At 46.4% G+C, this 26,897-nt stretch overlaps 3 protein-coding genes and 1 long non-coding RNA gene across 22 annotated transcripts in view; 1 reads left to right on the forward strand and 3 right to left on the reverse strand.

The window, feature by feature from the left end:
- LOC107322356 overlaps positions 1-778 on the reverse strand; it is a 7,366-nt gene extending 6,588 nt beyond the window's left edge. The window contains exon 1 of the long non-coding RNA XR_001558911.2: positions 69-778. This is a non-coding gene — a long non-coding RNA (uncharacterized LOC107322356). The remainder of the gene's footprint in view (positions 1-68) is intronic.
- Positions 1-6,133, reverse strand: part of LUC7L3 (LUC7 like 3 pre-mRNA splicing factor) — a 17,383-nt gene extending 11,250 nt beyond the window's left edge. For 6 of the 10 annotated variants that reach the window (XM_015880301.2, XM_015880299.2, XM_015880305.2 and 3 more), the window contains exons 1-9: positions 5,949-6,132; positions 4,504-4,570; positions 4,141-4,180; positions 3,772-3,916; positions 3,097-3,171; positions 2,910-3,014; positions 2,216-2,389; positions 1,449-1,732; positions 785-945 (exon numbers count right to left, since the gene is read on the reverse strand). In XM_015880301.2, coding sequence (XP_015735787.1) covers positions 785-945; positions 1,449-1,732; positions 2,216-2,389; positions 2,910-3,014; positions 3,097-3,171; positions 3,772-3,916; positions 4,141-4,180; positions 4,504-4,570; positions 5,949-6,047 — 1,150 coding nt within the window. In that variant the 5' untranslated portion in view covers positions 6,048-6,132. Of the gene's footprint in view, positions 1-784; positions 946-1,448; positions 1,733-2,215; positions 2,390-2,909; positions 3,015-3,096; positions 3,172-3,771; positions 3,917-4,140; positions 4,181-4,503; positions 4,571-5,948 lie in introns of all 10 variants that reach the window. The other 4 variants (XM_015880306.2, XM_015880309.2, XM_032448221.1 and 1 more) reach the window with 3 other exon arrangements.
- Positions 6,134-6,619: 486 nt separating this feature from the next.
- Positions 6,620-11,660, forward strand: ANKRD40 (ankyrin repeat domain 40). 4 transcript variants are annotated; one of them, XM_015880331.2, is made up of 5 exons: positions 6,620-6,915; positions 7,368-7,516; positions 8,000-8,461; positions 8,976-9,157; positions 11,423-11,660. In XM_015880331.2, the coding sequence occupies exons 1-5, from the start codon at positions 6,794-6,796 to the stop codon at positions 11,480-11,482; spliced, it is 975 nt and encodes a 324-aa protein (XP_015735817.1). In that variant the 5' UTR covers positions 6,620-6,793; the 3' UTR covers positions 11,483-11,660. The 4 variants fall into 4 exon arrangements, with proteins under 4 accessions (XP_015735817.1, XP_015735816.1, XP_015735818.1 ...); XM_015880330.2 differs by lacking the exon at positions 11,423-11,660 and adding an exon at positions 10,508-11,399; XM_015880332.2 differs by lacking the exon at positions 11,423-11,660 and adding an exon at positions 10,391-11,399 and having other exon boundaries at positions 6,621-6,915.
- ABCC3 (ATP binding cassette subfamily C member 3) overlaps positions 11,558-26,897 on the reverse strand; it is a 36,664-nt gene continuing 21,324 nt past the window's right edge. For 2 of the 7 annotated variants that reach the window (XM_015880324.2, XM_015880323.2), the window contains exons 12-31: positions 25,966-26,169; positions 24,836-24,982; positions 24,335-24,422; positions 23,266-23,332; positions 21,570-21,696; positions 21,047-21,223; positions 20,383-20,550; positions 19,448-19,631; positions 18,711-18,816; positions 18,392-18,545; positions 17,153-17,360; positions 16,356-16,666; positions 16,007-16,206; positions 15,795-15,921; positions 15,447-15,548; positions 14,296-14,442; positions 13,500-13,658; positions 13,037-13,203; positions 12,571-12,765; positions 11,558-11,991 (exon numbers count right to left, since the gene is read on the reverse strand). In XM_015880324.2, the coding sequence (XP_015735810.1) occupies positions 11,883-11,991; positions 12,571-12,765; positions 13,037-13,203; positions 13,500-13,658; positions 14,296-14,442; positions 15,447-15,548; positions 15,795-15,921; positions 16,007-16,206; positions 16,356-16,666; positions 17,153-17,360; positions 18,392-18,545; positions 18,711-18,816; positions 19,448-19,631; positions 20,383-20,550; positions 21,047-21,223; positions 21,570-21,696; positions 23,266-23,332; positions 24,335-24,422; positions 24,836-24,982; positions 25,966-26,169 (3,147 nt within the window). In that variant the 3' untranslated portion in view covers positions 11,558-11,882. Of the gene's footprint in view, positions 11,992-12,570; positions 12,766-13,036; positions 13,204-13,499; positions 13,659-14,295; positions 14,443-15,446; positions 15,549-15,794; positions 15,922-16,006; positions 16,207-16,355; positions 16,667-17,152; positions 17,361-18,391; positions 18,546-18,710; positions 18,817-19,447; positions 19,632-20,382; positions 20,551-21,046; positions 21,224-21,569; positions 21,697-23,265; positions 23,333-24,334; positions 24,423-24,835; positions 24,983-25,399; positions 25,405-25,965; positions 26,170-26,897 lie in introns of those variants that run through there. The other 5 variants (XR_004309218.1, XM_015880325.2, XM_015880327.2 and 2 more) reach the window with 5 other exon arrangements.

The raw sequence follows: 26,897 nt of genomic DNA on the forward strand, positions 1-26,897 counted from the left end.
CTAATAAACGAGGCTTGTTGACCATGATAGCATGAGACTTGTCTCCCGCGGTTACTTCCAACAGCCACCGTGCTATATGCAGTGCTGCGATGCGTCTGAGGACTGCATGGCATTCCTTAGAGACTCACCTGAATATCGACCAAGTGAATCTCACTTCATTTAGACATTAAAAAATGGGGGGAAGAGCATGGAGGGAGGGGGAAGGAGCAAGAGGTGGGGGAGAGACAGCACGGAACTGCCATTTATAGCAAAGGAATTCTGCAAGATTATTCTTCAACTGTGTTCATAGATTAACAGTGCTTTTAGTTGTCTTCTAAAGAAAAATAAAGGAAATGACAATGCAGACAATTAATAGATGCTATAAGTGGAAACAACTACTGAACTCACATGAAACACATGAAAGCAAAGGGTAATTACAAAGCTATCTGTCAACAGTAAGAACAGAAGAATTCTCATTAAAAAAAAACTCACAGTCCAAGTGTTTTTCTGAAGGTAAACAGTCCAAAGGTTTTAAAACACATCTAAATCCTGGCACACTTAATTTGCAGACAAAGTAGTAAGCACTTATCTACTACTGTAACAGACGAGAGGTGGGTGCTGGGGTGTACTTATGCACGCAGATGCATTAACAATGACTAGAAAGAAGATTCAGCTTATAAAACCAGCTCTGATTTGTTGCTAAAAAGAAATCTCAGTCCCTGACTGGAAAACTACAAACTTTCCACACATCAAGAAAAGATCGGTTACAGAATCTGATACAAATTAAGCCTTCACACAAACATACCTTTTTCTTTTGACTTCCTGTCTTGTTCTCTCTCTCTGCTTTTGCTTCTGTGCTTATAAGATTTCCGATCGCGGCTTTTTGATCGCCTCCTGTCCCTGCTACGAGACCTATGTTTTCTTTCTGATCTATCATGGCTTCTGCTTCTTCTTCGGTCACGACTCCTGGACATTTAAGGAAAACATAAGAAATGCCAATGTCAGCTGGAACTCATAAAACAGAATCCACTTCCATATTCCAATACATTCACTGTTTACAGAAAACAGCTATTTACAACAAGACTCAGTGTGCTGTATGCGAATATTCCTCAGTATGCAAGACCTGGCTGCACACTGTCTTCTTCACATCAAACATCCAACCTTGCAGCTTAAGAATATCAACCATAAACTGAAATCCTTGGAAAATTAAGTGGGCAGGGGAAGAAAGAAAAGGAAACAAAAACAACAACTCTGTCCAGCAGGAGCAAGTGTACTCAAGCTCCTCTGTACAACCACTTCACCATAAAGATGTCATCTACTTTCTATCCTTAGAAACAGGAAATGTGTTCTCAATGATAGAGAAGAACAGCAAAGTTAATGAATTAGTGATGTTGCCCAGGCTGGCAGATCAGGTCCACACAAGATTTTAATGTTCAGAAATTTTGTAGGAAAATACTCTGTTCCTGTACCTGCTTCGCCTCCGTTCTCTGCTTCTTGATCTCTTGTGGTCTCGTGAACGGCTGCATCTTCTGTCAGACGTTCTGCTCGAATGCCTGCTCCGGGAGCGACTCCTCTTACGCCTCTCTCTATCACGGGCCCTCTCCTTTTCTTTCTCTTCTTCTTCACGCCTTCTCTTCCTTTCCCGCTCTTCTCTCTCTCGTTCCCTCTCTTTCTCCCTCTCTTCTCGTTCTTGTTTCTCTTTCTTTAACCTGTCATCACGGTCAGGTTCTTCCGTTCTTTTCCGTAACTTTTCCTTCAAGATAAGTCCACAAGAAATAAATAAGAACTTTCAAGGAAAACTATTTAACATACCTTAGTTTATACAATATTATATTTATATAATATATAGGAAGAATATATATATATTATAGGCAGAATAATATATATTCTGCCTATAATATATAGGCAGAAGCTTAAACTTTCACTTTAACAAAGGGCAGCCTACATAAAAGCACTTTCTATGACCCTTGAAACTGGCATTCTCTCTCACAGAGGAAATTTTCTTCCTTGCAGCTCTCACAAGAACGTAGGCCACATTACAGTACTTAATCACACACCAGCAAAAACATCAGTGCACACACAATGCCAAATGCTGAGAGCAGGATTCTTATTTCATCTTTATATGCATCACTTTTGGAGTCTTTCACACACTTCAGAAAGTCCACAGGTCAGCCCTCTTTTTACCACAGAAAGCTTCCAAGCAATTTCTACACTGAGTAACTAAAGACGTGCTTACTTTTAAATCTTCTACAGTAGCTTTTATTTTGGCATAACCCATGTGCTGCTTTCCCATCAAATGGTCGTCTACCCTGGACTGTGCATCTCCTACAATTAAGAAGGCTCCACAAACTTCACAAACTTCCATCTGCTTTTCCTGCGCTGCAAAGCTCTCAATCGTCTGCAAAAGAACATATTAGATGAAAGAAAAACAAATGTTAGACAGGTGACAGTGAGGACATTCAGAATTTTACCATTACTGTTGTTAAGTCCAATTCCATTTGCAAAAGCTCCAAGTCCTAACAGTATGGCCTGCATCTGAAGCACCATACCCACAAGGATGAACAGGGTAACAATAAGCCACATACTGCCACTCTCACCCTACTGGGAGAGAGAAAGCAAATGGCTGTATGGTGTTCAGTTGTTTACCAGGTTAAAGAACAGGAGACTACAGCACAAAGTCTAACTAAGACCTGAACTAGCATAAGATGCACACACCTGTGTGACCACAGTGTAAACAATTCCCTAACTTGTAAGCATTAAACCCACACTCAAGACAGCACACTGAATCAGCAAACAGTAACACATGTAAATGTTGTGTTATTGTCCATTTCTCACACTTGTTTTACACCTCCACTGACAAAGATATTAGGAATGGAATGTTACAGCAAATTTGGAATCCCAGCTGACAGAACTACTAACGTGTTACTTACTGAAGTTGTAGACCTCAGCAACTCTCTCTCTTCTTTTAATTGTTCAACAAGTTTCATCATTCCTTGTGCCTCTTCCACCTTCCCTTCTGAGCCTAGTTCTTCAATCTGAAAGACAACAAAATCCAAGCTAAAACTTTTAAGCAAGCGACAAAATTAAGAGATCTCTGTTACAGAGCGTAAAACTCACCTGCTGGAGTAGTACATCAATTTTGTCAGTTAATACTTGAATCTTCTCTTCGTTTTTACCAGTAGGCCCCGCTGCCTGCCAAAGGGTACAAATGCACCATTTATTTTAGTAAAAACAAATAACAGGAAATTCTGAAACACACCAACTGTGTCTCCTCATATTCCAGAGGCACTTTGGGCATGGTCTCATCCTACCTCTATAGCCATGAATAGGATAATCTAACCTGAAACACTCCTGTGCACAGTGCCCTTCTTGCTCAGTGAAGCAAACTCCATTCAGTTCCCCCCAAAAGCAACAAAAGCATTTGAGGCCATGGCCCATAAAAACAGAAGTCTACACTCAAATGAGTAACTGGGACAGAAGGTAAAGTGAGATGAACACAACAGGGTGAAGACAACACCTGGTAGGACTAACGCTCCCAAAGAGGGGACTGCGTACTGATTTTGAGAGAACAGCATTGGGGAAAGCAGACATGGATTCCTGCTGACTGACTGCAGCCACTTGGCTTGTCCAGTGCCACTAAGACACAGCCAGGTGGCTACCATGGGAACTGACTTTATCTAGTGAGCATCTCTTTGGGAGCAACACATTACACCTGGTGAGCCAAGGCAAAGGGAATATGAAAACATTACCTAGAGGAAAGATAATTTGCTTCATTGATTCTCCCAGACTCACCCCGGAAGACTGCTGATTCTGCGACAGTGCCAAACGAGCGTGACCTCTTCTAATCCTGCGTTCTACTTCTGCCAGCAAGCTTTGTAAATAGCGCAAGAAGTCTCTTTCGTAGCCCACTTTCATAAAACGAGAGCTCTTCTCATACCTAAACGGTAAGACATTTTTAAATGAAAGCTGCCATCACCTTCTAACTTACCAAAAACAACCACCTACTGCCATGCTTTGAACTCTTGCTGAAGATAACAGAGTACTGCTCAATTTATATAAATAGATATTAATATAAAGTAAGCAATCAGTTTCTCATGGACAGCCTGTCTGTAGGACAGTTCAAGCACAGCGGAAACTCCACACAGTGACCAACATACTTACTGTTTACGTAGATTTTCATCATGAATTTTTTCACAAGGACCTGAAAAGACCACATAGAAATGTTAAGCTTGCATTCTTGAATGCTGTAATCACACTATCAGCATCTGTCGGCACATCTATACAGAACACCTTCCTGCTTCTTTTGCTTGGAGTTTGAAAGAAACATTTCAGGAAGAATGCAAATACGGCTCCATAGACAGAAAACCAAAGGAAATTCTGAATGATGTGTAAAGTTTTCATACAGAATTTCCAGATTGTTCTACATTAGTAAAGCTACACAAAATAATGGTCATTTCCAAAGCATTTTGAGATTAAAAACACAAACAGAAGTTAGGACAAACTGTAAGGACACAACATGCTTACCTAAATCCGAGCGGGTGTTTGTGAACAGTTCAGCTGGGCAAAAGCCACACAGGTAGTATTTACAAACCTGTCAGGTGAGAGAAAAACAAGCAGTGTTTCTTTTTCCTCATAAATTGACATTTGGTCATTATTTCTATTTTCTAAGTTACAAAGTAAAAATCCCCTTTTGTACAGTCTTCGTTTCTCCAAGTTTTACCCTCATCCACCCCTAACTGCTTTATTTGGTGGCAGCAAACACTACAACCACAACCCCCAGAATTTCTACTTTCCATGGTGCTGGTAGTACTTCTTAATGTTTCTGCTACATGTTTAACATCACAGGAAGCCATCAGCTATTTGGTATGTCACGGTCTGATCGGGTACTGCTGGACACACAGCAGCATCACAGTACTCCTTAAAATACATTTGGAAGTATGAGAGCACAACACACCGACAGCACAAAGGTCACCTGTTGACAGCTGAGCAGTTCAACCAGGGAGGATCCCAACACATGCATTTAACCAGTGTTTGGTTAAGAAGCGCAGAAGGACATTGAGAGTGTCACAAACGCTTCCTGAACTAACAACGCCCTTCTTGACACACACAACTTATCTGTGCAGTGGTATTTTCTCAAGCAGAAAGGAAAACCAACAAGCTGCTGGGCTCTGCCAGCCCACAGCACACAGCTGGGAGGGACAGAGAGCCACCATCCCTACAGTAAAACAGCACATCCCACTGATACAGCTGAGGACGGGACAGCAGCAAAGCACTTCTCCTCCCAGCTTAAATCCCTATGGAGAAAACGCCAAGCTGGGAGGAGCCGCACGGAGCCCAACTGCTTGTGTTGTGCTGTTCGAACCCACTGAGACTCCAAACACATGGCAGGAATCACGTCCTAACTGTGCTGCTGCCTTTAAAACACGCATCGCAGCAAAGAACAGCACTGTGAACGAGAAACAACGCCGTACTTCAACAGTTCCCATCCCTATAAATGAAATACCGACAGGAGCTCTGTCATCACCGCCGGGCTTTGGTTTCAGTTATTCTATACGGAAACCACTCGGTAACAGCACTACGATGGCCGGCAGTAAGTCACCACTCACTAACAATCAGCTCCACCGAGTTTAACGTTCCCAAAGCACATAACAATCTCCTTATGCGTGTGGTTTAATGCACAAAGGGCCGAGTTGGGCCGCGCTCAGCCCCGCTTCAGCTCGGCGCCTCCCGCCCCAACTACCGCCCCGCTTCCGCTTAACGGCGCTGGGCCCAACGCCCGGCCCGAGCCCAGGCCTCCCCGCTCCGCTCCCCGCTCCCCATCCCGGTTCCCGGTTCCCGGTTCCGCTCTGTGCCGCTCAGCGCGGTTCGCTCCCGTCCCTCCCGCCCCTCGGCCGCCGCCGCCGCTCGGAGCAGGCCCGGCCCTGGGGGGAGGGGAAGGAGGAGGGTTGAGGCGGCCCCGCCGCACTCACGCTCTCGTGGTCCCACCGCACGTTGCTGCGTTTCTCGTCCGGTGCCAGGTTCCTGTCCCGGCCCATGAGCTCATCCAGGAGCTGCGCGGCCGAAATCATCGCGATTCGCACTTCGAGGCCCCGCGCCCCGAACAGACCGAACCGACACTGACAAAATGGCGGCGGCGCTGCTCGGCCGGCCCACAATGCACCGCGAGCAGACACGCGGGAGGGGCGGGGAGGGGCGGGGGGGCGGGGGGCGAGGGGGGGGGGCTGGAGGAGCGGGACCGGCCGAGGGACTTAACGGCTCAACGGCGCTGCTAAACGGGCACAGGGTCGGGGTTTTGTCCTGACATCTCTTCAGCTCCGCCCCGTGTGTCCCGGGGGGGGCTCAGCTCCGGCTGGGACGGCCGCGGTTCCTCCGTGTCACTGCTCTCAGCTGCCCCGTTACCGCCCCGTTACGGCTCCGTGCTGCTGCCGGTGCAGCTCGGGGTGTTTGCTGCCTTTAATCGCGATTTGTCGCAGCTCCTGCCCGAAACTCAGCCCGGACAAACCGAGCAGCGCCAGAAAACGGCACCTCAAAGCCGGCCGTGTTAATGGCAGCGAACAGGCGGCGGGTCAAACGGGGTAACGGGAACAAGGCCCGGACAGCGCGGGGTGCGGCGGAGCCACGGGGCGATGGGAGCGGGGGAGACACGGGGCGGGGCGGCCGGGAGCGGCTCCGACAGCGCCGGGAGCGGCTGAGCCCGAGCAGCAGATAGAGCCGGGCCGGCCGCCGGTAGGAACCAAAGGTGCCGCTCAGTGTTGCCACATAGAATTGAGTCCCCCGGTGTCGGCCCGGGGTCGGTCCGGGCCCGGCCGCGGGGATGGAGGAGAAGGAGCTGCAGGAACGGCTGCGGGAGGCGGCGGCCATGGGGGACGGCGAGGAGGTGCGGCGGTTATTGGGGCTCGGGGTCAGCCCCAACGCGCAGAACGAAGTGAACGGATGGTGAGAGCAGGGGGGGCGGCTGGGACAGTTCAATGAACTGACTGCATTAATTACACACCCCAACAGCATTAATTAAAGACTAAAAATAGCGACCTAGGGGAGCGTGTGCTTAGCACACACACACCTCCGTGCAACTTGCTCTTTTAAACGTTAAAAAATGCGTGCAACAGTCATCTTAGATATATTTACCACCCAAAATGTCCCAGAATGAACATCTGAAACCAACTGTACCAGTGCTGCTGTGGGATCGTGCCGTTAAGGTCACTAAGGAGGGGAAAACTGCATCAGCAGGTGTCACTGCGGGCCCAGGAGCAGCACACATTGCAGGGGGCATTGCTGCTAAAAACTAATTCTATATTAGACGTGCATTAGGTCCTGTTCTTATATTCAGCGAGAACGAGTGGGGATTTGCAGTAAGTGAGTCAAGCAGCGTTCCCATGTTCGGTGCGCAGGACGTGCCTGCACTGGGCCTGCAAGCGGAACCATGCGACCGTGGTGGCCCAGCTGCTGCTCGGAGGTGCCGATAAGGAGATCGTCAGCAGGAAGGGAGAGCGGCCGGCACAGCTCACAACACGCACGGAGATCCGCAAGATGCTGGGAGGTACCGTGCTGCTGTGTGCGGGGTGGCGGGTGGAGGCACTGCTGTCCAGCATTGCTCTGTATGCTGGGATGCTGTGTTATGCACTTACAGAAGCAGGAATTGGTGTCTGTGCTGCTTGCTTGGTGAGAAATCAAAGTCTGTGCAGAGATTCCCAACAGTTTCTGTACCCAGCTCAATGAGTTGTTGGGTTTTTCCTCAAAAACTGGAAAAGTTGCGCTTTGAAAAGTGCCGTGGTTCAACCGGTCACACACAGACACAGATTCCACCTTTCTGAAGGTGAACAAGGGAGGATACCTCCAATTCATATGAAACATTATGGAGCACGAGCAGTAACTAATTTCCCTTAGCTCAGGAGTGTAGACACCTTTCCCCGCCATGAGCTCCATGCACACAACAAATGCACACCAAATCCCACAGTGCAATAGCAGCACTTCTGCTTTTTTCTGACCAGCCGTGGATAACGTTTTGTTGTTTGTTTCACAGTGGAAGAGGAGGAACTCCAAAACGTAACAACGGATTCAGAGCTGCCCATCATCCCTAACTACCTGGCTAACCCACCATTCCCATACGTGTATAACTCCATGAGCAGCAGCCTCCCAGAGCCCCCGCTCAATGGCAGTGTGTCACACGGGGAACAGCCGAGTTCTGCCTCCTCCCTGCTGCCCGCTGCTGAGCTGTGCGTGCGCCCATCAGCACGCTGTGAGGACGCAGCTCGTGCTGTGGGTGATGGAGCGCTGCCAGCTGCACCCAGTGGCTGTGCTGGAGTGCGGTGCTCCGGGGCTGCAGCTCAGAACACGTTGTTCCAGGCATCGTGGGGCAGAGCTCCTCCTTCCCCTGCTGGACCGCAGCAGCCCGGAGCTCCGCTGGGGAGCAGCTCCTGCACGGGGCCCATGCCGACCTTCCAGCCCGTGTTCTTCACAGGAGCTTTTCCACTTAATATGCAAGGTAATGATAAATGCATTTCTCCTCGCCTTTCCTTGGGTTTTGTCACCTTGGATGGTGCAAGTGGAGGTGTTGGTGTCACATTTATTCACAATGCTCTTGGAGATGCTCAGGCTCTTGTGCGTGAGGCATTGGGGAATTGTTTGAAGGCCATAAAAAAGGCAGACACGCTGTTCTTGCTGGAACCGCTATTAAAATATTGATGAAAACATTCACAGTTTGTCTCAAATGCTTTGAAAGCACAGAGAAAGTGGGACAGCCCTGTTCTCCAAGTGGCATATCCTTCAAATAAAGAGCCCAAGAGAGAAGCTCGGCTGGCTCAGTCTGCAGGAGCAGCTGGGAGCTGAGGTGGGCAAAAATCGCCCACCTGAGCAGGGGTACAGGCCAGCTGTGGATGTGGGGGATTCTCGTGGTGTTACAGATGATAAAACTGGCTGATAGAACGTAGAAATGTTTAGTATGGTGTTTTCAATTGTTTTACACGTTGCCTATGAATGTACCCTTTTATTTTGAATAGAACTGGTGCTTAAAGTTAGAATACAGAACCCTAGTCTTAAGGAAAATGACTTCATTGAAATCGAGCTGGACAGACAAGAGCTGACCTATAAGGAACTGCTCCGAGTGAGCTGCTGTGAGCTGGGTGTTAACCCTGAACACGTACAGAAGATCAGGAAATTACCAAACACGATGCTAAGAAAGGTAAGAACTCTTAATTCTGAATGCAAAAAAAACCCCAGCTGTTTAGGTTACCATTAAAAAGCACTCATTCATTTACCACCTGCACTGTGTCTGTGTCCCAGAAAGATGACAGTGTTTGTTCTGGACAGTGTCCGCTGTCATAGAGGGAAAGGTGAGGAGGATGAGCTGTGCTGTTGGTTGGTGCTGTGGTGCTGAGCTGTTATCCATCACTTATGCAAAGCTCACGCTTATGGATAAATACATACTTTGTTGTACTATAAGCCTATTACTGTAGTGTACCACTGCAAAATGGAACATATGGTTTATCAGCTAACAAAACTTACTGTATTTATTCAAAGGACAAAGATGTGGCCAGGCTACAGGATTTCCAGGAACTGGAACTTGTTCTGACAGTAAGCGACAAAAGCTTCCCTTTCAGAGCTCCAGCACTTTCCGAACAGAGTGGTTATAACAAGAAGGCATCAGAACTGACCTATTAATTGCTTAAAGAATAAAACAAACTCTTTCTATCTCTCATTTTAAAATTACATTTGAAATACAATATCTATAAGGGCTAACGATGTGAAAAAAAAATCTATTTTGTTAACTTTGAAATAAACTGAAGGTGTTCTGCACTAAAGATGGTAACCTCAAGTTAATGTGAAAGAACTCAGTCTGACCTGAGAGCAGCTCACTGATGGAAGCATTGCTAACCAGTCCCCAATGAGGGCTCCTTACAGACCATTGTCCTGCAATGGGGCAGCTCTCAGGGAAGGGCTTCCCTTAACCTGTGCTGCCAGTTGGTGTGTGTTATAAAGCCTTCCACGAAACCCATTTCCTGTCTGTACTGTCTGTTACCATTGCTGCTCGCTTTCCAGAGCATGTGTTTGTAGTCAGATCAAACCAGAAGGCTTCTAAATCCATGGAAGAAGCACAAAAACGGGTTGTTTCAATACTGTTAAGTGATGTACTGCCTGTGATTTCTTAATACCTCTTTGCACCTTTCCCTATTTCTCAGGTCAAAAACAAAGTGATAATAATCATCCAAATCATAAATACGCTCTTGTCCAAAATCATAGACCCATTTTCTCATTGTCTGGTCAAGGCACGGCACTGATGTATGCAATCCAAAATACTGCTTTTGTTATGTATATACTGTACTGGAAACATTGTCCAACGCTGCTTTACTTTCCCCTTTAGAAGCACAAGAATTGTAATTTTTTTGTCCTTTCTTGCCTACATTCCTGAGAAAAGCCTCACCTGGGATCTTTAAGCTTGCCCACGTAAGAAGAGGTCAGTGAAAGGGCCCGGCAGGTCCTGAGCTCACACTGAAATCGTGATGATCCTCTGCATTGTGTCTCTCTCCCCCAGCGAGTTGTGTTCTTACCTTTGTTACTTACTGGAAGAGAAAACAAAACCAAAAAAAAACAACACTTTCCTGTTCCATGAAGTTCAGAATCAGATTGTTGTGATACGACGCTCTGGAATGAACGAAACGAGAAGGATTTAAGACAACAGTGGGCTGGATTTTATCTTGCTTTTTTGGACATTAATATGTTGACTCGGTCCTCTGCTTCTGGTGTAGAGTTCAGTTCTGGTAGCATAACTAAAAACACGTACTGTGAACTGGATGGAAGAAGTGCAGCATTGATGTAGCAAGCAAACATGGGACCCAGCCGGACCGCCCCCTCTCCCCCCTTCTTTATTCCCTGTCCTCGTTTTCTTTGGAAGCCGCACCAACCGAAGGACCTCATCTTCCTGCCATGGGAGATGGCAGCCCACATTAGCTGTGAGAGCACACAGGGCTGCGGCGTGAAGCTGACAGCAATGTGCTGAGGAGGGAACCACCCAAAGCAGCTGGAGGAGCTGAGGAGCAAAGAGCATCCAGAACTTCCTCGCCACTCTTCCCACCTGAGATGCCTTCCTCCTGCTGGAGCCAGGCAGAGCTCCTGGAGTGAAGCCCAGCTGCAGGGCTGGAGCCTTCCTGCTCACAGCAGCGGGCACGTGTGGGTGCACAGGGATAACTATGCATTCAGAGAATATTTTTATACGCTATGCAGTTTATATGTAGAAGATCTTATTAACTCTCCTGACTTAATGTGATCAGTGTACAACCGCAGCATTATGTGTGATAAATAATCCATCACTCTGCATTGCTGTGTGAAATGTTAACTTCAAATGAACGCTTGGCTGCAGATTCTTGTTTTGGTTTGGGAAGTATCATTTGTAGCTCCTAATAAACAATTATTTCTGTCTTCTCAAAGTTTCTCATAACTTTTCTTACAGAGAAACACTGCACCCAATACTGCTCTGGAACAGCATTCTATCACTGTGTTTCCAAGCTGAGCTGCTGCCTTAGCAGACCCTTCCTTCCACCACACTACCAGTGGGTTTCTATCCAGAAGACACAGAACAGCTGTATTTTGTACCATGAGTATAATTTACTGATCATAAACGAAGTGCAGTACATGTTGCCTTGTGACACATGCATCTTCTCGGCATTCTTTGGGGAGAAAAAAAAAAACAAACAAAACATAATAAAATATTTTATAGAAAATATTTTAAAAATATAAAATTTTCTGGTCCTTACCATTGTAAAATGCTCAGTTCATTCATCACAAGTTTAATCTACTACAGGAACTTACGTAAACTACAGTACATTCAGAAGTCACTTTTGTGGCAAGTCAGTCACACAAAAAACAACAACAAACCAAAACCAAAGCGCCCTCAGCACGGGCTCCTCTTCTCACGCCAGCCCAGCATCCTTAGCCATACCATAGAAAATCCCCCTTGATGCTATAAGGTTTGTAGGTGTATCAAATTCTGCGATGGTTCCATTGTCCAGCACAAGAATCCTGCACAGAACAAAAGGGGCAGGAGACAGATGAGAGAAATTCCTCTCTGAGAATGTAACAGCCACGATGCTCCAATCCCTGCCTGGACTTTGCTGTGCCCAATTATGTTCCCACACAGAAGCACAGTAGATGGCCGATGTTCTCCCTGAGCTGATGTTTGATTTAAAAAGGTACACAGAACAAAATGGTGACGTTTGTAGCTTCTTAATGGGGAATGTTGTACCACAAAGCCAAGGAGGGAAAAGCTCGTGAACTTCAGTAATAGCTTTAGAACTAATTAATACAACACGATATCAGTGAAAAGGTTACAGCAGCTGCTGGTTAACAGCAGATCCATAAGCTTGCTGACAGTGCCATTAGCACAGGTGGGCAGTATCTCTTGTGCAGCTCTGATTAACGAATGTGGAACTTGCTTCTTTTGCCAGCAGAAACCAAATCAGGGCTGGATATCCCAAGGTCATAGGGCTTAAACATGAACTGCTAGACCAACACATCACTGTGACTGTATGGAGACAAATCGGGCCCTCCAAGTGCTGCTTCCCATACCCAGCGCACAGGCTGCACCACCACGAGTCTTACCTTGTGTAATCCATAATGGTGTTCAGTCTGTGCGCTATTGTCAGCACCGTGCAGTCTTCAAACTGAGTCCTAATTGTCATCTGGATCAGATCGTCCGTCTCCAGATCAATAGCTGCTGTTGCTTCATCCAGGATTAAGATTCTCGTCTTGCGGAGCAGCGCCCTCGCCAGACAGATGAGCTGCCTTTGGCCAACACTGCAGGCAGAGACAAGGCTTGCTCAGAGGCTGCACTGCCATGCAGCTCCCATTGTTCAGAATCATTTGTTCTCAACAGATAAAGTTACCCAACCAAACAAAAAAAAAAGGCATTGAGCAAACAGCATGTCAGCCTGAGAGCAAAGAAACACTCCTTGCAGCACTACTTGACAGCTTGCAGTGTGCCTACAGACTTGGTGCTCGGAGCTGCTACTCGCTGTTAGGGCTGGATGAAAGCTCGCAGTATGTTTCTAATGCAAACTTATCTTACCTAAGATTTTCACCACCTTCTGAGCACTCAAATTCCAGCATGGATGGTTGACTGCTGACAAACTTCTTCAAATGAGACAGTTCAAGAGCTTTCCATACTTCTTCATCTGAATACTTATTAAATGGATCCAGGTTCATCCTTAATGTTCCAGAAAAGAGAACAGGATCCTGGACAGACAACAACCTTCCATTAGACAAGTCCATTAGCTGTTTCAAGTACAGATATTAGTATGTAAGGCTGCTTTTAAGCATCCATCACATTGAAGCTAAGCCACCTCCCTGTCCCATCTGCCTTGAAAATACTTTGCATTATACACAGTGAAACCTCCAGTTTTGACTCCAAAGACACCTCATCTCAGTCTCTGTTTTATCACCCACCATCAGCCTGTGAGGCAGCAGGGCTGGACCAACCTGAACTATTCTCTGTGGTTTGCTGAACTATACTGTGAAAGCAGAAGCAATACCTGAGGAATAATTGTCAGCCTCGATCGAAGGTCATGGAGGCCGATCTCTGAAATCCTCACACCATCAATTCTAATTTCCCCTTTTGCAGCTTCCAGGATCCTAAAGAGACAGAGGGTCATGGAAGACTTCCCTGCTCCAGTTCGGCCAACAATCCCAATCTACAACAAATTGGAGGATTAGCAACAAAGCACATGGTTAAAAACAAAAAGCACTGCTAACAAAAGTCATCAAAGTGTCAGGATTTTTCTGAATACAAAAAAGAATGCAACCAGAAATCACACACCACAAAGTGTGCATCACCACTGCCATAACTGGGATGGTGTTACACATAGTTCTGTAGTCCTAGCTAACAGCATGTTAGCTGGAGGACTTTCCCACACTAATTCTTCTGCCAATAGCACATACAGTCCACCTCTTTCAATTAAAGCACAAAGACAAAAAGCTCCCAGAGCAATTTCCCAATTAAGAAAGCAAAGAATATTATTTTCTTCCATGCTAAAAATTTCAACAGGCAAAAGCAGACTGTGCAAAAAGCTGGAATTCCTTCTGTCACTTGCAGCCTCTGGTGCCTCCCACGCAGCAGTTTGATGCCAGCCTGACTTGGAAAGTCCAGAAATCCCCACACAGGCGGTTCCTATTGCTTCCTGCCTGGAGGATGCTGCTATGGCCATTAATGCTGGCCAGCTTGTGTAGTCTCCACCACCGGAGTGACTGTGTGTGCAGCCCCTGTGCTGTACTCCATGGCTGTCACTGGGGGCCCAAAGCTGCAGCAGAACCACAGGGCTGGGTACCCACCTTCTCTCCACCGTGCACTTGGAGGTTTAGATCCTTCAGCACCAGATCGAGGCCCTTCCTGTACCGCACCGAATAATTGACAAACTCCAGCTCTCCCCTGGATGGCCAATCTGCCGGGGGTCTCTTATCCTCAATTATCCAGGGAGCCTGTGGGAAACAAGAGTGCCCCACAGGTTTAAAAAAGGCTCATTCAAACTCTGATACAAACATCTACATTGGTGGGTTTCTAAAGAAATACCTGGTAGGTCACATTTCCATTAACAAAATCATAGCAATAGAGGGGAAACACGGGTTCCTTTGCTGTTTGGTCATGGCTGAGAAATTTGCAGGAAAAAAAAACAAAACCCTAGGATATAGAGTTAAATCCTCAGCTGATATAAATTAACATTTTTTCCATTAACTTCAGTAGAACACTGCCTGTTTCATGCCAGCTCAAGCTCCAGCTTGTACATGTTGTGAATCCTGTCTTAGCTTCTTTTTTAATTCAAGATCAAATCCTTTATCTCCAGAAATGCACACCACAGCTTTCCTCAGATCCTCCATTTCTCAACTCTTAGTCTCCCACGTGCGCAGGGCTACCAAAACCCAGCAGGTCCATGGAGCAGCAGATTTCTCAGCGTAGCTCCATCTGCCACCTCTAACAGTATCTGGCAACAAAAGAAAGTGGTTGGATGATTGATCTGGTTTAAGCAGTGCAGTGTGACTGGAGGTGATGTTGTCTTGTGGGAGTGGAGGTCTGATTAAGCCAGTTAAACATAAATACTACAGAAAATGTGTGCATAGTCCAAAAACTGCAGTACAGCTGTGCTCAGCAGCAGGATGACAGCACCATCCATGCAGGTAGGACACAGCATCAAACACTTCAAACCCAGTGGGAGCGACACTCTGGTGGTGAATTCATCTCTGCTGTGGCTATAACCACTCACGCCAGCAGAAAATGAGATGCTAAGCACAGACTGCATAATGGCAGCACTGATTTGGAGCTGTGGTAATATTACAGTTCAGAGGATGACATTTGTTCACGTTAAATGGTAACACTCTCAGGGCAGGAACTGTCTCTCAAGACTCTAAACAAAGACCAGGTCAATATACAAGCTAAAATTCCACCACACAGGTTTGTGTTAGAACATGCTTGACTGCCAGTAGCTGACCTCTGTTTCAGTTTCTGAATACTCTTTTATTCTTTCAACAGCCACAATGTTAGTTTCAAGATCAGAAGTTGTTCGGACCATCCAGTTCAGAGCCAAGGTCACCTGGAGAACACAAGGAACAAAATATTGCCCACAGAGGAACAGCAGATTAATGACAACAACAGCAGATACTGCTGCTAAGACGTGGGTTCACATGGATATGACACAGCGAGTAACTACCTTTGTGTTTACATGAACACAGATACTGGGTCAAGAATCTTACAGATACATCTTCATTGTTTTATTAATTCAGACCTTGGCAAGCACTTGATCACCGTTTATAGATCAACACAGCACTACAGCACGTACCTGTAACGCGTAGGATACTGAAAGTCCTACCAAGCCAGCATTCAGGCTGCTTTTACCAATCACTGCAAACAATGCTGCAAAGAGAACAATACAGTTCCCCACAAACTCCACTCGGATGCCCAACCACCTGCAAAGGGCAGAAATGGGAAGAGTGGGGAAGGGCTGCTACACAAACACAAGGAGTGGGGAGCAGAAGCTGTGCTCCTTTCTACCTGTTTGATACGATGCTGGGGTAGTAACACTTCTGATTTTCATCCACCTTCCTATCGCTGATGTCTATGAAGGATTTCTCCCTCTGGTAGGCCCTGATGACGCTGGTCCCTGATATTGTTTCTGAGAAGTGTGAGTAGATGGGAGATCTGCTCACAGATTCCAGGCGCTTCAGCTGCCGGGATGTGGCCACGTAGAATCGCTGCCATTTTGGGGGAGAAAATTGAAGGGCACGTGAAATATTCCCTCTTTAATTAACAGTGAGAAAAGTACCAGGTTATAGAGATGGAGGAGATTCTTAATGATGCACTTCAAGCCTTCAACACAGTAGTCAGAGATTGTTCCGGTTACCTGAACAAAGAAGTACAGAACTGCAAGTGGAACGATAACCACAGCGAAGAGCGGGGTGCTTGCAATAATGACAATCATTGTGGATAAGGAGACAAAGAACGTTCCCAGGAACATCAGGATGGTGGGGGGGATGACCTCGTCGATCACAAAGATGTCCTTGGAGAAGCGGTTGATCACACGCCCGGTGGGAGTGGTGTCATAGAAGGACTGTGGTGTGTGAAACTTGTTCTCCAGCAGAGCCGCGTGAAGCTTCCGTGCTGCATTAATGCCTCCCATTGCCAGGGTGAAAGAGGAGACGAACACAATGAAGCCTTCCAAGTGAAGAGGAGACGTGTTATCAGTGAGTGTGCTGCTTCCCATTTGCTTTCTGTTTCACTGTATTCCCGTCCACCCCTCCCACACCGGCACCATGGCACTGTGCTCACTGCTGCCTGATGCACAGGAATGTGTCCTGTAGGGTCTCAGCAAGATCCCCTCACACCACAGACATACAGCCACCTCCTTTCAGCAAACCTCCACAAAACACTACAACTTCCCCCCAGCCTTTCTGTCTTTTCTGTACATAAGTTTTCATATTCTCACACCAACTTAAACTCTCCCAAGGTCATCCACTCAACCCCTTCTCAAGGCTTCAGAACACAGAACTGGAGGGCTGAACTCAGACTTTCCAGCTCTAGGTGACATTACTTTCTTTGCTTTTGCTGGCAGTTTTGGGCCACCGGCAATGAGCACAATGGCTATTCCACAGAAATACTCTTTGCTAAATATGAAGACATCATGATTTTTTCTGGTCTCACCTTGCAAGAGGCCCAAGGCAGCGTAGACTCCGATTCGCATGGATGTGTTGTGCTGAGTCCCATTTATCACTGGCTCGTTGGTCCAGTCACTGAGCCACACATTGGCCCCAATAGCTGCAGCATTTTGGCAGCAATATAGGAAACATATAATCAAAGAGATGACAGGGCTGACGGCCTTCATGTATTGCCAGAACACTGTTAGCTTTACCTGCAAAATATCCAAGGCTGGTTGGTACAACTCACAGCATCAGGAGTTTAGATAGAAAAAATATAAAGAACTTCAGCAAAGGGACTAAAAAAGTTCAAAACGGCCCAAAATCTAACATAGCACAGAGAGCAGCACATCTGTGTGAGCCCCGTGTCAGGGCAAGGACTTCACAAACAAGGCAGAAATGTCTCGGCAGAACTCCTCTCCCACTCTGATGAGCTGCAGTGTATTGGTTTTGTGGGGTTTTAGTTTTGAAGGCTGTGCCAGGGGGAGGGGGAAGAGGCAGATTAATCAGCCACAAAGGATGGGTAACAAAAACGGGAGCCAAGGCTTCCAGGCAACAACAGCAACTTGGCAGGTGTATGCAGTTCCAGAGTACTTTAAAGAGCCCAAAAAGGCCCTTTACATCCTGAATATGCCTTCACCTAGGCGCCTTCACAGCAACTTAAATGAGGCAACAAATGCTAATTCACCCCAGTAGGAGCATAAACAGGTGATGCTTGCATCGAAAAGATGCTCTCTCTAAGGTAGTGCAAAAAAGCAGAAAGGCAAAGAGAGGCTCAGGACCCAGCTCCATCTCTCAGGGAGAGCACAGCCCCTTTTGCACCCATGAGCATAAAACACTCAGATGGTGTGACAGGAATCGCTCGGGCAGAGCAGGCTGCTGGCACACAGCACGTGTCGGGCTCACAGAACCACAGAGCACCCCGTGCTGCAGCTGGACACACAGCCCAGCCAAGCAGTTAAAGAGCAGCAGGGCTGGAAGCTCACAAGGCAGCGCGGGGCAGACGGGGCTGCTGTGGGCTATTGGGTGACTGCAGCAGGAGCTGGGAGGTGTTTTTTTCTTTCCTAATTGCACAGCCCGTGCCAGGTGTGTAAATCTCTGCCAAGAGCTCGATTTGAAGGATCAGTGACCACTCGATTACTGCCTACAACCCGCTATCGTAATTCACACAGCGCCCTTAACAACAACGGAGCAATTCCAAAAAGAAAAAGAAAGAAGAGAAAGGAAGGGGGGAACCACACCGTACCGTTCCCACTTCTGTGGTTTCTGCCTGGATAAGTTTCTCGTTAGGGTTTCTCCTTGGCAGAGGCGGCTCAGCTGGCTTCTTTTCAGCAACTCTTCGTCTGGCTGACATTTTGCTGGGACATTCTCCTCCCTCAGAAGATATCACACTGAGCTGCCTGGTCAAAGCAACGGAGCCATTAGGGAAAAATCTTTCACGTTTACTTTCAAGAACTTTTCAGAGGAATCTAAATCCCCAATTGTGAGACAGTATTTGACTAACATGTTTCAGACGTGTTTTGCCCTAGAAACAGATCGTAAACACAAGAAGTGCTGTTGTTTACCTAAGGAACTGTTTGCGGACCTCATTTGTCACGGGTTCGTTATCTGCCAGGTCGGTGTGGATGCTGAGGGTGTCTTCAGCCAGCAGGACCTCCTCCTCTTCCATCACTGCAAGACAAGATTACATCTCACATTTTCTGCTGAGCAAAGCTGAAAGCACAGAAACAGCAGCCCAGGCAAAGCAAGAGCAATGAAAATCAGTAGCACCAGAGGAAATCATGGTGTGTAACCCCAGCATCACCCCCAGTGGCTTTGGTTCTCTGCATCACTTTTCTTAATTAAACTAGAAATCTTGTGAAGCAGATTGGCAACCAAATGCATTTACATCTCATTGCCTGAGTGCATCAGAAACACTGTGTGATAGCATTACTGTTAGTTCTATCCGCATTCACATACAGAGCATTCTTTAGGCATGATTCTGGGATGGAGCCTGAGGTGGAATCTCATGTCAGAAACCACTGCTATTGCATGAAGGCATCACATTCTTTTCTTTCTGCCCATCTGGCGAGAGCTGCAATCAATTTGGAACTGAACGTCCTTGGTAAAAGACTCATCAATTATACAGAACCGGCAATAAACAATATTTTCTATGTCAGTGAAGAAAGTAGGAACAAATGCCAAGATGTCATGAAGAAGCAACAGACCCTTTATGCAGAGACACAAAGTGTATTCTCTGCATTCTTATTTCTGCAGAGAAAATATCTGTAATGTGGTGGACAGAGAAAAAGCAGTACTGTACTTGTTAGTTCATCCTCTTCAATGTTTTCATCGAGTGCATAATTTCGAAGGAATTCTGCAAAGGCCTTGTTTTGTTTCAGAAGTTCTTGGTAAGATCCCATTTCGGAGATTTTGCCGTCTGCTAGGACAACTATATGGTCTACCTGAGGCAGGAAACCAATGCCGTGGGTCACCAGAACTCGAGTCTGAATGGGGAAAATTGAGAACACCCACATCTCAGTTATCGCTATTGAGACCAGAGCAATAGAGCTACCCAACAAACCAAATAGCAGCACATTGCTGAGGCAGGGGTGAATTGTCATCTTAAGGTGAAACACCAAGAGAAAGAAACTATGCTTGGTAGTCATTGCACGTGGAGAAATCTACGTGAGCTTATTCTGCTTCCTATTGCACACTGATACAACACCAAGGGAAGTAAACCAACACAGTCATTACTCCCCTCTGTCCCACGTACTAAGCTGATTTGCACACTTTCCCTTCTAAATACTGAGATGTTCTAAGACAATAACAGAAGTAGAAGGGAAAACAAAGGGGTTGCAATCCAGCTGCATACTGCCAAAGACCTCTGTAAAATTAGCTGTTGCAAATTCTGCATTGCACTGTCTCCACATAACAACTCGCAGTGCTAAGCTGAGAGCCTTTACAATGTCTACAAATGCCTTGCTGTGGGACATCACACAGAGCAGAGCCTTTTACTAAAGGCAGAGCAGGCTTTTGCCTCTCCCAATTCTGACTAGATCTCATCCTTTCTGGGCGTGCTTAAATGGCAGCTCACTGCAGAATCTGTGCTGCAGGGAAAAGGTGCCCATACTGCCAACCCACCCCAGAAACACAGCAATGAGTCAGCACTGCAGCCTTGGCAAAACAACTCTCCAGTTACCCATTAGCGCTTCAACATTTGTGTGCATTCGTAAGAGGATCTAAATGTCAGCTTACTTTTCCTTTAAGCACCCCATCTGGACCAATCACTTGGTCGAAGATGTGCTTTGCAACATGCGAGTCCACAGCAGAAAGAGGATCATCGAGCAGGTAAATGTCAGAGCTGCTGAACACGGCACGAGCGAGGCTCACTCGCTGCCTCTGGCCACCTGACAGGTTGATGCCCTGTGGGGAAAGAGAGAAAAAAACGTATCACACAACTCGGAACAAGAAACAGCTATGAGTTTTTATGGCTCTCACACCATCAGACACACGGATGGTAAATGAAACATGGGATGCTGAGGAGAATAACCCACTCAGAGTCAGAGACGGGAACAGAACACCACTAAATCTGTTTGTTCACTGCCAAACTTCCACTCAGCCAGCAATCTGGAGCCAGAACACACCTCTTGCTTAATACGCTTCTGAAGAGAGCTGTTAAAAGTAGAACAATAAAAAGGGAGACCATCTCCAAGGGCACAAAATGCAAACGCTCCAAGCATGGCTGCGGCACCTGGAACATCTTCTACCTTCCACAGACCTGCCTGCATGTTTCAGTGATGACTGTCACCAGGGTGCTACTGTAGGGATCAAACCGAATCAAGATCTAACTCCACAGTGTTCTCTCCTTAGACAGATGGAAAAGGAACCATCAGCAGGTCTGACTTGAAAATAATATTACCTTCTCTCCTATCTCCGTGTGATCTCCTCCTGGCAGCACTTCCAGGTCAGCCTTTAAAGCACAGGCCTCCAGGATATTTTGGTATTTTTGCTCATTAGGAGCTTGGCCAAACAGAATGTTGTCTTTCAGCGTGGCGTTCTGGATCCAGGCTTGCTGAGGCACGTAAGCAACAGAACCCTACGACAAGGGAGGAGAAAGGAAACCCTGAACATACAGTAAGCATCAATTCATGCTCGAAATTCCAATTAAGACCTTCAGCAAACATATACAGTTTGTGTTCAATATATATTCACACTATATACGCTTGTGTGCTAATTGCTGGTCTGCAGTTGATTGAATCCGGAAAAGCATTTCATTTAAAACATAAGTAAACATGTGTGGGCAAAACACAAATAAAGACCCAGACAAGCTGGCACAGGAGCAAACAGATTTCCATCTCCTGCCTGAAGTGCATCGCAAGCAGCGGTAAGCATAAAAGCACATTTCCATTCCTTTGTTAAATGGCATTATAAACAACACCAACCTTCACAGCCACTTCTCCTTCCAGCTTTTCCATCTCACCCAGGAGGGCAGACAACAGAGACGACTTCCCACAGCCCACATGGCCAACAACAGCAACCAAAGCGCCACTGGGGACCAACAGGTTTATACTGTGGAGGAAACAGGCTGGAAATTAATTAAATGTTAGTTTACTGAAGACATTATGGGTCTTCAAATGGGCTGAAATGCACACTGACAACTCAGCACAACCTCAACCTGACCGGATACAGTAAGCACAGCTTGGTCACTGGTTCTCTCCTCCCTTTCTTGTGTACAGTCAACTGTAATCATAACTACAGGAGTGAATGGAAACCCATTGATCTATTTTGTGGGCTGTTAAGTCAGCATGATTGATAGCAAGCCTCCTGAGACCCTCCGCCGTGTCACGTCATCCCATCAGCAGGTCAAACAGTGCTAAGAAGCATTTTGAAAGCTGTCTTTTAGATTTTGTTTTGTTTCAAAAAGCCACAAGCATCTGTAGTGAAGCAGTGGGCAAATATGGCACACCTGCAAATGTCCCAGCTATTTGACTACATTATCTCCAGTGCTAATAAGCAGGGTTCACAAGGATGCAAAATGAATCTTATCCAGTAAAAATACTGTTTTTCCTACTGTGTCCTACAAGGTACCTCCTTAGGTTTTAGTTCTGAAGGTGAACTGCTCTGGAAACGACTGACAGATGCGGCCTCTTCACCATCACAATATCCTTCACTAATAAAATCAGCTCTGATTTCTGCTTGCAAAGATTCTGATGCAGAATTCTAATAGGCAGCAGTTGTTTTGCACACTGCAAGAGCTTTTTAGTTGGTTTTTACTAAAGGTATCAAAGCAAGACAATTCAAAAGCATTGTAATTTTTCTCCATTGTACTTCCCTCTTGCTGAGTTTTGCATTACTGACATTCCATGGAGCTGCTGCTCAATGCTTAATCCCAGGTAGAGTGCAGTTTGCATTGAAGCCAACGCTGCCACAGATTTGGTTGCCTGAATCAATGCAAATCCTTGGAACTCTAAGCATCTTTCTGGCAGGTTTCCCATGTAACAAACCCAGCACAGCGCTGGGAACTCCTCGGACAGGGACGTCTAAGAATACTTATCAGGTTTCTGCGATTCTGATCCAACAACAAAGCACAGCACAGGGAAGTGTACACACCCAGGCAAATTGTGTTTGTGTTCATTCAAATAGGCAAAAGAGCAAAACATACACCTGCAGTCTGGAAATGGTGCACGGACACCTGCAGGGACGAGCCTGCCATGGGGATCCTGAAAGAAAACACTGCTGCTCACATGCCTGTGAGCTAGAATTAAACCTAAAGCCAGACATCAGAACTGCCTTCATAAGGCATCGGATCAATTTAATTTGTCCACTGCTTCAATTAAAGAAAAATAAATGACCTATTTAAGAAATTGAGCGAGCCTTTCTGTCCTTCAGCAGATAACCACTTCAGGCTGCTTTCTGTGGAGTGAAAACTTCACAGCACTGTTCTATGATGCCTACATGCTATGAGGCACGAGGTTTAGCTCGACATTTGAAAGGCTGATGAGATGCACCATGGCTATGTGGGAACATTGTCCAGAAGTAAGCCTGCAGATATCACCAGACATCTTTCAAATAGACTTCCCAGGAGCCAGAAGAACACAAAGCAAGCAGATGTATTGCAATTGCATAAAGAAATCTTACTCTTTCAAGGACGGCTTAAGCTCCTTCCCCCAGCTGAACGTCGCATTTTTTACACTGATGGCATAGCCTGTATGACAAAAATGCAACAACAAAGAAGGCAGGCAAACTATTACACAGAACAGTGGGACTGAGAGACTGGCAGACAGAGGAATCTTAATTTACGGGTGTTTCTCTACACTGCGGTTCCCTTTTCTGCTGGCATGGGAAGCAGAGTCTTGCGACTGCACTGGTCACAAGACAGGAATGTTTATCAGTGTGAAAATAACTTGCCCATAGCTTAAGCCATAGACACTGAGCTTGCAGTCCTATGGGGCAGAAAAGACGTCCTGCTTCACCCTGCTCAGGTGAGGCTGGTCCCAGCATCTGCAGCTCAGGGCAGTTCTCAGAGTCTGTGCCATCATTCACACAATGATTCACAAGCTGTACTTGAGAAACCAATTTCATGTCAGCAGGAGACCAACAGCACGCTATCGACTTTGGTGATTCAGATTAAATTTGCTCTGTACAGGTTTTTGCTTGCCACACTAACGAGTCACAGATCTGCAGGCTTTCTTCATCTCCTGGTGGAGCGGTGGATTACAGTAAGCACACAGCAGCTGCGCAGCCATCCCTCCTCCCCTGCACACAGCATCACATGCCAGGAGGGTTTCAAACCACAGTATCACCAAAATGCATTACATGAGAAAACAGGTTTTAAAGCCAATTTGCTCACTCCTTTTGGGATACTGTGTTTGCAACAGAACACAACAGAACTCCTACTGATATTGTTCCTGAGCATTGGTACAGTGTGAAAGGTACGAGCATCATTCAGCGCTGTTAGCAACCATCACGTTGCCGAGGCAAACTGGTGCCCAACAGTGCAGTGCCAAGCTCAGCACAGCGGCAGATACAGAAGTTCCAGGCTATGGAGTCTGAACGACACACACAGACTCTTCAGAGAGGAAGTTCTGTTTTCTTTTTTAAAAAAGCTGCCACGTTCTTTTTGCTCTTTTGTAAACTCCACCAGCCTCAAACCAACACGAGGCGCCTCCTGCGGCAGCGCCGTGAAGAACCGCACCGAACTCTTTACCTGGTGCAATCACGTTTCTTTCCACGCAATTTGGATCGAGCTCATCGTGACTCAGGAACTGCTGAATTCTCTTCAGGGAAACACTGGTCTAAGAAAAGAAAGCAGCATTACTTTGTCATTCCTTTAAAGGGGACTTACTGCTGGCAAGGAAAGCACACGGAGTGGCTTAAGCTTTCACTCCATGGGCGTCCCGAACACTGACTCATTCTTTCCTTTCAAGCAGTCCTACACTGAAATTCAAGTTTTCAGCTGTGAAATTTATTAGGCCAATCTGCATTCACCTGAGTGAAGCAAATCCTCCAGATGTCAATGCCACACACACACACACACACACACATATATACAGGCTCACTCAGAAGTCTGGGTTTCCAACATGCTGTGATGCTGTTGAGAGGATACTAGGAAGAAAACCAGCTCTGATCTGTGGGATCGCTGCATTCCAGGAACAAAAGACAGCCGGGGTTCTCGTTTCACACAGCTTACACACAGACCACCCCCTACCTGTGCAATGTTGCTGATGAGCTGTGGAAGCATCGCGAGCGGGAACTTCAAGATGTTAAACAAGGAGAGCGAGACAAAAGCCTTTTCTGCATCCAGGGTGTTCCTCTCATCCACCAGGACGTAGACAGCAAACGTTGTCAGTGCTACCTGAAAGCCAGAAGGTGAATTTACTGCCAGAGGTACGTGACGTTTTGGCATTGCAAGCAGCACTCAGGCACAACAGGTATATTTGAAATAAGAGTATCTACACCAACATCAGGAAAATCCTTCCTTTTTGACCTTTCCCACACACTTATCAAGTGAACAAGCTGATACCAGTTATCAGCAAGAAACAGGCATGCAGAATCAAGTCGCTTGCTGATTACTAACACCATGTTTAGTTGAACTAGGAAATTCAGAAGGCAAACTACAGAACCGTGGCAAATACAAATGAGAAGTGCTTATGGAGCTGTGCTTTGGCTGCTTCTGCAGCGCTGCCCAATCACGTTTTCCCATTGTAAACTGCAGGCTGACTTTTGACAGAGCGCTCATCATTTTGCATGCATCTGTGCATGCAAACCATACCTCTCCTTGCAAAAGGGACCGTGGGGCAAAGAAATGGAAAGCATAGGAAGAAAAACCAGAGGAAAGAAAGTCATTTCAGAATCATTAATGTGTCATTCATGCTTTTTTTTTTCAAACATTAAATCAGTTGGGGGGAAAAAAAAAGGCTGCAGCATCATGTGGTAAAACAGAGTGCTGAAAGGAGAAAGGAGGCAGAAATGAAAGAATAAGGCTCTGTGCTGATCAACAATCACATCCCAGTGGTGAGGACCACTACTCACTATCTGTAAGGCTTCACATCCCAGTTTCAGTTTGTTATGGGAAATAGTTTGAGTGGCCAGAAGTTCCCCTGAGGCAGTTCCCAGCAGCCGCTCTCAGTTTCCAGCAGCAGGCTTTACCAAGAGCTACTTGGAATCAAAAGGGCTCTACCAAACAAGGAACCTTGCTTCAAAGTGTATGAAAAGCTTTTTTTCCCCCCTAAGGTATTTCTATTTTATTCCCAGGTTCATTTGGCAAACAGCAAACTTCCCATTTCTCCTTCAGGGATGCTCTTGTGCAACACAGAACGTCACACAGGCACAACCTACCAGGAACGGGGAGCTGGTCCATGCGAAGTTGGACAAGGAGTTGAGGTAGGCAGACTTCTTCAGCACTCGCAGCTCATTCTTTCTTATCTCCAGGACTTTTTCTGAAAACGACGGCTCCCAGGCATACAGCTTCAGCACCTTAATGCCACCCAGGATCTCGTTCATTAACTTAATACGGGAGTCTTTATACTGCATTTGCTCCACCTAGATTGTTAGCAAGCACAGGAGACAGGGTGTCACTGGAGTGCCTGGATGGGAGCTGTGAATGGATTATCTCACAGCTAGGTTGGTCCTCGGCTGTTTCTAAAGAGGACATGAAAGGAGATGGAAGAAGTCAGACCATTATCTGTATCCATGTGCAAGTTTATATCTCCAGAGAAACTCGGGATCAAGGAAAGTGATCAGGAAGATGAGCACGGAGGCTTTCTGCTCATCTTCACTGTTAGGAATCACATTTCAAAACCACTTTTGAGAAAGATTCAGAAGAAACACTGCCCTACCTCTTCCTTTGATTTCATCAGCCTTTTCCTGATACGCACAGCTGAATTCCTCATGGGATACCCTGAACTCTGTGGTTACTCCTGGTTTATTTTCCTCACACACCCCAGGATACAGGGCTTCATTCAGCTACTTCAGAAAAATCAAAGCCCTTCTCAGCAGGATCAACAGAATGAAGAACTGCTTTCACACCCAGCAGGGTACGGCTCTGAGCACCGCACTATGGGCAATGCAAAGAAGCTTCACCACCCGAGAGACTTCACACTAAGTCTGGATGTCTCCTTCAGGCACGTCGTAACGGCGCTTGTTACTGAGCTCCTGCGTAAGTGTCACCATCTGGACTTGTTTTCCTGCTCTCACCCTTTTTACCCCTGTGGATTGATTTCTTTTTAAAGCTTCCAGCCCGCCCCTGAGAAGTGGCACAGCACCATCCG

Source organism: Coturnix japonica, chromosome 18 (assembly GCF_001577835.2).
Source record: "Coturnix japonica isolate 7356 chromosome 18, Coturnix japonica 2.1, whole genome shotgun sequence".
NCBI classification, from domain to species: Eukaryota; Metazoa; Chordata; class Aves; order Galliformes; family Phasianidae; genus Coturnix; species Coturnix japonica.

Bases quoted from the DNA above. Each gene is read 5' to 3' on its own strand.
- ANKRD40 (XM_015880329.2), top strand. From the start codon at position 6,794: ATGGAGGAGAAGGAGCTGCAGGAACGGCTGCGGGAGGCGGCGGCCATG. The intron at 6,916-7,367 runs GTGAGAGCAGGG...TTCGGTGCGCAG, and splicing joins CAGAACGAAGTGAACGGATG to GACGTGCCTGCACTGGGCCT. The intron at 9,158-9,495 runs GTAAGAACTCTT...ATTTATTCAAAG, and splicing joins CAAACACGATGCTAAGAAAG to GACAAAGATGTGGCCAGGCT.